Genomic DNA, 10,277 nt, shown 5'->3' on the forward strand with positions numbered 1-10,277 from the left:
AGTCAGCTATCTAACTTCAGCAGCAATGAGAGTTCATCAGGCAAGAATTTCTGCATTTGTAGTGTTTTCTTCTGCACGTTCCCTTTAGGAAGGTTATCTTCTTTGCTCTTCTTAAGCTGTTCCATGTAATCAGACACTGAAGCTGAAATCTCAGGAACCATATCTACAATCACCCCATTCACACCTGCTACATGTTGCAAGTAAACTGCTTTTGGCACATTGTTCAACTGACCATAAGTTAGGAGTGAAAGATTTGCTTCTCTGATAATGTTTATAGCACTTTGATTCCTTAATATTGCTTTGACATCTGAAACAATCCCTTGCAACCCACAAGCCAAGCGAGCTTTAAGCCTCCTCCAATGAATTCATTCTCATATTAGTATAAATTTCAGATCCTCCATCAGTCAAGAAGAACACAGGGTAGATGCTCTACAACTCTCTAATCAACCTTGCTGCATCAGGTTGGAAAATTCAGTTGGTCTCTTTCCACTTGCGGTCAATGGCAATAAATCTTCCTCCTTAAGGGATGCTGGCATGCCTATTCATGGAACCTTAAATTCCTCAACGGGTAACTCTTCTATGTCAAATACATTTTTGGGAGATTCTCACCATCTCACCCCAACAATTCAGGCTACCTTTGCAAGGAATCCGAATATCCCTATGAATGAAAATGATGTTCAAAAGGCAACGGCACCCCAGCCATGTAATCCCTCACCCAACGGAATCATAATCCAGCCATCTTTGATGCTTGTAGTCCTGCGCTACTACAAATCGTTTTGAACCCCTTTCTTGTGGCTCGATTTGGTAATGAATCATGGGATCCCCGACTTGAATGGTAGGATCCGTGTAGAAGCCCCAATGGCGGCTTGTCACTTCTTCCCCCCGTCCCAAATGATGAAGATAGCCACGTGGAATGTTGGGTTAATACCCTAAACGCTTGATGGATTGGGTTCATGCAAACAAACCAACTTTTGTGCTTTTTTGAAACCCATGTAAAATTAGAATATTTTCTCGTGGCCTCATTTTCTCGTGTTGGAAATTATCCACAACTTTGCTCTGCCTTATGGTGGTTTGGGTTCTTTCTGGGATGATTGACCTTCAACCCATTTTCACTTCAGTCAACTTATTCATCAATATTTTGCTTGCTCTTGCACTATTATTCTCCTTTGTCTATGGTGCTAGTGCTCTGTCGATATCTTTGACTTGCCTTCGTCTTTTCCCCTCCCTCTTCCCCTTGGCTTTTACTCGTGACTTCTGCCTTGCTTGTTGGGGTGGTCTTTTTCTCGCTTGCCTGCTTGCTTCTGTTGCTTACTTCCTCATCAAACTTTTTCCTTGTTCTTCCTCTATGTCTTCACCTCATTGTCTGTCTTTGCCGTCTTGTTTCCACTTTCCCTCTTCCTCCTGTTTCTGTTTATCTTCTCCTTGGTCTGACCTCTCCACGTCTTTTCGGTACAATTTTATTTCTATATTCTGGCTGATCATCCCACTTCTTCCCTTTTCCTGTCCTGCCTCTTCCTCCTCTCTTTCTCTTCCGCTCCCTTCTTGTGCTCTTGTCTTCTCTTCTCCACTTTGCTCTTGTTGCTGATCCCTGACTTCCTCGCCTCCTTCCTCTTCCCCCTTTCCTCACTCCTTCACTGCTCTTTCCCGCCTTTTTCGTCCTCCTCCACTTCTGTCCTTTTTCTCTCCCTTATCACGCTTTCAAATCCTTGTTCAAGAGCTTGTGCTCTGGTGAACCTGGGCTCTTTTGATCTTATTTCAACCAATCTTTGTACCCATCTCCTCGGTCCAAGGGCTCTTTCCCTTTTTGTGTGTCCGTCTCTCCCTTTTTTCTTTTCTTCCCCCTCTGTTCTTCTTTTTTTCATCTCTTCCTGCTCTTTCTGCTCCCCTCTCTCTCTTCTTTTCTTCTCTCCCGTTTCTTCTCTTCCTCTCGTTTCTCTTCCTCTCTTCCTTCATAGTCGCATTCTCTTCTCCTTTCGTGTTCTGTTTCCCGGGGCCTCTGGTTTCTTTCCTTCCCTTTTCTTCTGCTTCTTGTTTCCCTTCTTCCGCTCTTTCTCTTTTTTCTTGTTTCGGTGCTGTGCCCTGCTTGTTTTTTTCTTTGGTCCCAGTCTCTTTTTTCTTCCCTTCTCTCCCTTTGTCTCTATTTTTCCTTTCTTCTCTTCCTTGTTCCTCTCTTTTCTTGGATTTCATTTCACTTACATTTCACCCTCTCTTACATCTCCTCTCTTTTTGTTTTCGCTCTCTCTTCCCTTTTTCTTCTCTTTCTTCTCCTTTTCTCTTTTTTTCTTCTCTCCTCTCCCCTCTCCTTGGTTCTCTCCCTTTTTTCTTTTTCCCTCTCTCTCTTCTTTTTTCCTTTTTGGTTGCCTTGGGGTGGCCCCCTCTCTCTTCTTTCTCTCTTTTTTCTTTTTTTGGTTTTTTCTCTCCCTTCCGGCCATTTCCCCTCGTCCTTTCTTTTTTGTCTTCGTGTTCCTCTTTCCTTTCCTTGGCTGTTCCTTCTTTGCACCCTTCTTTCCTCTTTCCCTCCCTTGTGTGTTTGTTTCTGTTTCTTTCTCTTTTGTCTTCTTTCCCTTGTTCCTCCTCTTTTCCCTCTTCTCCTCTTCCTTCTTTTCTTGGGATCGTTATGTTTCTCCCTGCTTCCTTCCTTCCAACCTCCTTATTTGGCCTTTCTGCTCTTGCTTCTTCTTTCCCTCTGGTTCCCCTTGCTTCCTTTATTTTTGTGGTCGCCCTCCTTCCTTCCCTCATTGGTTCTCTTCCTCTCTTTTTCTTCTGCCTTTTCCCCTCTCTCCCTTTTCTCCTTCTCCTCCCCTGTTCTGTTTTTACTTTGCGCTCATCTCGGCTCCGTGATCCCTTTACTTTCTCCCACTTTTCTCTCTTCTCGCCTCCTTTATTTTTTTCTTTTCCCTCTTCTTCTTCATTTTTCCGTTTCTTTCCCTCTCTTTCCCTTTTGGTACTATTTCGTTCTTTTTTCTTTCTCTTCTCTTGGTTCTTTTGTCCTCCCCTTTTTACCTTTTTTTGCTTTTCCCTTCCTCTTTCCCTTTTTTCTCTTGGTCTCTTGGTTTCCCCGCTCTAACTTGGAATAAACCGCCTGCAGAATGGGTTTCTCTCAATTGTGACGGCTCTGTCATGGGGAATCAAGGAGGATATGGGATTCTTGCGAGAAATGAGATGGGTGCGATTATCTTCGGCTGCTGGGTAGATGTCCGGAAACAAATGTTCTTTGCATGGAGCTCACGGCCATTCGTCGAGGACTAGTACTAGCTTTGGAACATTCTATCCGAGAGAGTCCAGTTCGCTCCGATTCATCGAGTGCTATTGCGATGATTTTAGGTCGGTTTACCGTACCATGGTATGCAACAGAGGATGTCTGTGATATCCGAGACTCATTGAGACGGTTATGCCAATATGGGCTTCATCATGTTGTCCGTGAGCTTAATGCTGGAGCTGATTTTTTTGTTGGGCTTTACCCATCTGTACATGAAATTTCTTTCTCTCCTCATTCTTTACCTGAAGCGTTGTCTCGTATTATAAAAGATGACGCTGAAGGGAAGACTTATTTCAGATTGTAACTTTTTCTTTTCTTTCTAATACACAGCTACCTTTTTCCAAAAAAAAAAAAAAAAATTAAAGTTTTTTTTTTTAAGAAGTAAAAAGTTCAGAAACTAACAGCTAATATTCCATTCCTTATATGGTTTTGAATTTGGATATAACAGACAACTCCAACAAACAAAAGAGTACAATTTGGAAGCGTTCAATAATTTCTTGCTTTTTCCCAAATCACTTACATGTGATTGTACAGAGTAAACAGACAAGATGATAAGGAGGAAGAAATAGTACTGAAAGAAAGGGATATGCTGAAGAAAGAGAATGAAGGACACTTGTGTCGGGCCAAATCTACCTTCCAAACATGTGTAATAAACCCAACTCCTGGCTATCCTTCTTCATTGGATTGGAAACTTTTCAGGGTTGTTTGTTTAGTTGTTGTCCACTTGCAAGAAGGGTTCCGACCTCCTTTTGACCCACACTGGCATTCCCTTTTTCAATCTTACAGTAGGGAAGTTTACAATCGAATCATCTTCAGCTACCCACCTGCAAATTGTAATAAAAATGTAAATCTTGGAGCATGATTTTCATGCAAAGTAAATAGATCTTTTTGTATCTCAGAAGTTTGAGTTATACAGATCATGATGTCTGAACAAGATTACAGAAGAAGAAACAAGGATTTTTGGTGGTCTCTGCAAGCCATGTATAGGGAAATGGTTTTGAACCCAAAAAAGAAAAAAAGTATAGGGAAATGGTGTTGTTAGTTCCCAGTTCCCAGTAACACTCGTGAGCAGAAGGCGAATCCAAGATAGTTTCAGTGTTCTTAATGCTTCAGTAAGGGCAGTGCACATGCAATTCTGCTGAATCTTATTATTCTTGTCAGATTATGTTTTCTGGGTTTTCTATGCATTCCCACAGGTGCTATTCTTTAAGCCATGGCAGTGATTCACCTTTTGTCTATTTTATCGTCTGACTGTCATATCACAGATTATGAAGATGAAGATGAAAGCTAACCCTAATCCATTCTACTTTCTCAAACAAAACAGAAAAACCCTACACCCACAAAATGACCAAAACATCCTAAACCACTCAAACGGTTAAGGTTCTATAATATCTGTTGAAGATATCCACAAGGCTTCTGCAACTCAATGCCTTTTTTTGGCCTTTCAGATTGTCTAAAACTTGAAAGAACCCCCTTGTGCTTTGCCTATAACAGATCTTATTAGAATGAATACCAAGAAAAATAACACAAATATTTAACGTAGTCCACACACCAATACAATACTGTGTATTTACGTCCATGGGACGAAGAGGAATAACTCTTACTATGTAGAATAAGAACATAATAGAGGCCTCTCAATTAATTGTCAGAATGGTGTTAAAAAAAATTCTTACCCTAAGACAAAATCTCAAATCTCACAATGACCCAAATAAGAGAACATAAAGTATATATCTTTTATCGGCCTAAGCTATCTCCTTTCATCACATTGCTCAGGAATTGGGTCATTTGGGTTGTCTAGTAAAATATGTCGATGTAGGTCCATTTTTTAAGTTGGGTAAAAAAATTCGAGTCACAACATATATAACAGACCCCTCATCATCCAACACAGAGAGAGAGAGAGAGAGAGAGAGAGGGAGGGTACCTGAATTGAGTAACAAAGTGGTGGAGGAAGATGGAAGCCTCCAGCCTGGCCAAATCAAGTCCTGGACAAAGTCGCTGTCCACCTCCAAAGGGGGTGAAGTTACAAGAGCTCGTGTCTTTGTCCTGAAATTATTGTGAAGTCAAGGTAGAGTTATTGTTGATAGATCGCTCTCTTGTATTTCTGTCTGTCGTGTCAAGAAGACAAGTTTTTCAAAAAGTAGGCATGAAAAGACAGAAATCCAACGCAAGAAGGCAGAAATTAATTACAAAAAGGTGATGATCAGGGCCTTCAATTCTTACTTGCCACCTCCATGGATTGAACTGGTAAGGCCAATCATAATGTTGTTCATCGAGATGAACTGATCTGAAGTAAGTAAAGACACACCATCCCTTGGGTATCAAATATCCTTTTATCTCCACATCTTTCATGGCTCTACGCATTACTCCTACGATGATATTTCCCATCCTTAATGTCTCAGTTATTACCTGACATGAACATAAATGAATGATAGGGTCATGATGGTCATGGGTTATTTACATTCCAAGGTTGTAAGTTGTAACTTACATTTTGTGTGAATGACAAGTTCATGTAGTCACTCCAACATAGAGGTTCTCCAAGTTTGGATTTTAGGGTTTTCAACTTCATGTTTTCTTCCTGCAAATATGGCAAGTTAAAGGCCTTGTTTTCTACAGCATTTGCTAGATTTGATAAGTTTAATCAAAGAACAAAAAGGAAAACCAGCTGGGTACAAACCATTAATTGATGAAGAGCTTTAGGGGAATCACTGAGGTACTTTATAGCAAGAGTTATAAGAAGCGGCACTGAATCCTCCCCTGGAATCATGAAATCAATAATGTTATCTGATATTAATTCATCTGTTAATTGCTCACCGAGTAATGCATCAACCACATCTCTGTGAATGCTTGGGCTGCTTTTCCTCTTGTTTTGTATAATCTCATGAACCAACTTCACCATTCTTTTCTTTGCCTGAAAAGGAGAAATTAAGTTAAAGATGAAAGAAATGATGAGAATGAGAATGGGGTACTAGCTTCTGGAAATTTATTGGGTTAAATCAACTTGCCTGTAATGATCTATAAAGCTGACTTCCTGGTATCTTGATAGGTAAGGAAATAAGACCAGCAATGAATTCTTTAAATTTTTGCTTCAAAAACTCCATTTCTTCACCAGGCTCTAAACTAATTAAAACTTTCACAAGCACTTGAAATGCAATCTGATGAAAAAATTAGCAACTTAGCAAGGAAGAATTCTAGAACTGTGTTCTACTTTATTTTTAAGATCACCTCACACACACACACACACACAGAGAGAGAGAGAGAGAGAGAGAGAGAGCCGACATTTTTAGTTTCATCTTGGATGTAGATGAGGCGATTGTCTTCCCAAGCATCCATGGATTCTTGCAAATACTTCTGCATATCTTGGGTGATCTGAGCCTTAAGATGAGGAGATTTGAAGAAAGCTCCAGCGAGACCATGGATTCTTCTGTGTAAGCTTCCATTGATGCCCAGAATGGAAGTGTTACCCATTAACTCTGTGAGTGATCTTGGGTAAGATGGGACAAAAACCTTTGCATCACTCTGCAGAACAAACCTACTAACCTCAGCTTCTGTAGATATGATGGTTGGACTACCAAATATATGTGATTTGAAGACCTTGCCATACCTGAAGAACACAGGTACGTGATTCTTCCATTAATGTCTCTAAACAAACATGCAAATATCTTAAAACACAACACAAAAGTTGAAATACTTACATGCTTCGACGCTTATCCATGAAGCTCTCTGGATGATCTGAGTAAGCACAAGAGATGAACTCGAAGGTTTCACCTATGAGAGGCCATCCAAGAGTTCCTAAAGGAAGTGGGCACCTGCAGATCCTGGTTCTCAAACTCTTACAGAGAAGGAGAAAGAACAATACAATTCCTACCAAACCCAAAAGCAATAAGCCACTGTCCATTTTGGATGAATTTCTCCAGTTACTCAGTAACCCTATTTCTTACTTTTCTAACCATTCAATATGATCGATGATGATGGCCACTGCTATATGATGAGGACCATATGTATTATTCTCCAGGGATTCTACACCTCATCATCCTTAGTTTTATTCTAAAATTGCACAATCGACATTTATGATTAGATCATTAGCTCCATATCATATCATAAGTATCTGGCAAACAAGCATACCATATTTGGTTTGTGATAAATGTTTCATATAATTGCACAATCGACATTTATGATTAGATCATTAGCTCCATATCATATTATCATATCATAAGTATCTGGTAAACAAGCATACCATATTTGGTTGCTTATAAATCTTCAAAAATTTCTATTACTAAATATCATGAATTAAGGGTCTGTTTGGTTACATGAGTCTGGAGATTTCAAATATCTAGAGATTTCAAATCTATGGAGTTATAATTTATAATATTAGATTTTTTGTTGTGGAATGAAATCTGTGGATTCATCCTAAAAAGCTATTTGATCGACGTGATTTTTGTGAATGTGCAAATGTATAGCTTTTTTAAAATCTCTGGATTTCACCCCTTACCCATAAATCTACAGATTCACGTTTTTAGTGTAAAAAGGTGAATCTATAGATTTCATGAATCTAGAGATTTTTACAACCAAATGGGTATAATTCTTAGATTCATGATTCCAGAAATTTGAAATCTATAGATTCATGTAACCAAACAGGTCCTAAGAGATTTAGGTTGTTTATAAGTAGTAATACTTCATGTATACTTTCGAACCCAATATCAATTATGATTGATGTTGATATGACATTGTATGCATTAGGCAATAAAACCAATTCAGCTAATTGAATTGGTGGCTAAAAATATATCATTTTCCAAATTTAAATATTAATTTAAAAAAAAAAAGAAAAGAAAAATGCTACCGTGGTGTGCAATTTCTATGTTTATTAGACAGGAAAGCATCCAAAATGACTATTGACCATCATAGAAAGAAAAATATTCTTGAAGGTTCTTACATCTTCTACACCTTTCATGCTAATGATCAGACCCTAATCCTCCCATACTATATTTTATTTTTTTGGTTTATTTTTATTTTTTTTTCTTTGGTTGCCAACCCTGGTTTATAAACCGGTGTTCGATCCACGTCGCACACCGGGCTGTGGCAGGTGAGTTTCCCGGCGGAGATTTTTTGCATTGATTTATTATTACTAATGTTAATTATTTATGACAAACTAAACAGCTAACGATTGGGATTGATAATTTAATGGAAACAAACATTCTTCTCATCAGTATTCGAATTACAGATAGAACATGAGACTATGATCACCATCATGGAACACTAATTAAGTAACAAATGTGTATAATTGACTCTATTTCTAGAGAGAGAATGAATATTGTCCCTTGGCAATGATAAGAACACACTTTTCATCATATCAAATAGCCGACCTCTTTTCTCTTATCTTGTTTAAACCTCGCATGTTACTTCCCTTTCTTTCTCTCTATTTTATAAATGAGGCTACCATGTGGCTCACCTCTTTATAGTTTTTCTTCTTTAAATTTGTACTAGAAAAAGTATCAATTTGTAAGAAGTGAATAATTTATGATCAATGCAGCTCGAGGACTAATCTTAGATTTCTATCTTCAAAAAGTCAAGGAAATAATGATGAAGAGTACTTAAGAGAAAGCACTAGTGGATGGGGAATGCTCCAACCCATCAATCAACTAACAAATGAGGGTGAAGAAAAAGAAAACATAAATGCTAGGACCAACCCCAGGAAGTACAAGAGGAATATTAAAAGAGTATGATGTGATCAAGCAGGTAATAAATGATTAATGATGTTAAACAGATACTAATGGTCTGTATTTGAGTTAAGGGTGTAAATCGGAACGGTATCAACTTTGAATACAAAAAATCACAATCATATCGCATCGACTTTATACCGTACGATACGGTTTCAGCATTTGCAAAAACGGTTCGGCATTAAATCGGTGCAAAAAAATGGTTTAAACATGGTATATATCTAGTGCGGTACAATTATGGTACGAATGAAGCCATGCCACTTTTGTTATTAGTTCATTAAGATCCTAATGAAATTGCGATCAAACAGTCGATAAAATCTGATATTAATAGAGACAAAACAAAGAGGAGTGCAAGACGAAACGAAAGACTGAAACAAGGAATTAGGGATAGGGTAAAGGTAAAGTGTTTTAATTGTCAAATTATATTTATATCCTTTAATTTGGTACGACACTAATTTGGTATGGTTTTGCTACATACCGATGGTATGAGTATCTGAAATTAGTATCGTACCTTACCAAATTTTGAACGATGTAGCTTTAGACGGCACGATTCGATACGGTTAAGTACGCAATTGACACCCTTAATTTGAGTTAGGTGCTAACAACCAGAAACCAAAAAATCCAAACCAAACCGGCCTGAACCGGGGTCTTGCTTGGGTCCTACACATTAAATGCGTAGGACCATCAAGCCATACATTTCAGGCTGTCAAATCGAGATTTCGACTTGACTGTTAATGCGCATGACCCAAGCTTTTTCCCCTAGATCAACCCATTGACATCCCTATATATATCTTTCATTCCATGAGGAGGGTCCATCCAAAACCCTACCATTGTTATTAGGGACTCCATCTAGTTGCAGGTTGGTAAAATCTACATCATTTAAATGTTCCAAACACCCTTAGCCACTGCAACGATGGTCATCAAAACCTAGGCTTTGGTTTAAGTCAAACTCAATCCTTCCCATTATTCAAATCTAATGTTTTTGCTTTTTCTTTCAACAGTCAATTTTATGCATTGATCATCTTTTCCTCGTTGTTCTAGTCCACTTGGGTATTTGCTTTAACGAAAAAAAAAGGTTGTCAAGCGCATGCATAGAAAAGGAAAAATGGCCTCCTTGTCCCATAAATTTTAAAACCCACCATTATTAGATTTTTCGTGTGAACTCTCTCATTGGAACCGTAATGATGCATGAGATAAATAGCGTTGTTCACAATTCTATTCTGCTTTTCTGAGTTGAGATATTCACCATATGTTTAGCAGGGAACGTAGGCAGAACTCTCCTTAAAGTGGAAGGGGGCATTTTA

The 10,277-nt window shown here is 38.5% G+C and overlaps 1 protein-coding gene across 1 annotated transcript; it reads right to left on the reverse strand.

Moving 5' to 3' along the window:
* Nucleotides 1-3,633: 3,633 nt before the first annotated feature.
* On the reverse strand, nt 3,634-7,307 carry LOC149011611 (cytochrome P450 90D2-like). The gene is made up of 8 exons (XM_089164263.1): nt 6,952-7,307; nt 6,536-6,860; nt 6,262-6,411; nt 5,934-6,167; nt 5,745-5,834; nt 5,480-5,665; nt 5,181-5,302; nt 3,634-4,083 (listed from the first exon to the last, which is right to left on the reverse strand). Exons 1-8 carry the CDS (start codon nt 7,152-7,154, stop codon nt 3,969-3,971), a joined length of 1,425 nt encoding a protein of 474 aa, XP_089020389.1. The 5' UTR covers nt 7,155-7,307; the 3' UTR covers nt 3,634-3,968.
* Nucleotides 7,308-10,277: the final 2,970 nt, after the last annotated feature.

This window comes from Hakea prostrata, chromosome 7, assembly GCF_041222555.1.
Source record: "Hakea prostrata isolate BN-2017 chromosome 7, UWA_Hpros_2, whole genome shotgun sequence".
Taxonomy (NCBI): domain Eukaryota; kingdom Viridiplantae; phylum Streptophyta; class Magnoliopsida; order Proteales; family Proteaceae; genus Hakea; species Hakea prostrata.

Coding starts and splice junctions, on each gene's coding strand:
- LOC149011611 (XM_089164263.1), bottom strand. CDS start 7,154: ATGGACAGTGGCTTATTGCTTTTGGGTTTGGTAGGAATTGTATTGTTC. Junction 5,835..5,933: donor AAGCTCTTCATCAATTAATG/GTTTGTACCCAG, acceptor CCATATTTGCAG/GAAGAAAACATGAAGTTGAA. Junction 4,084..5,180: donor CACTTTGTTACTCAATTCAG/GTACCCTCCCTC, acceptor TACAATTTGCAG/GTGGGTAGCTGAAGATGATT.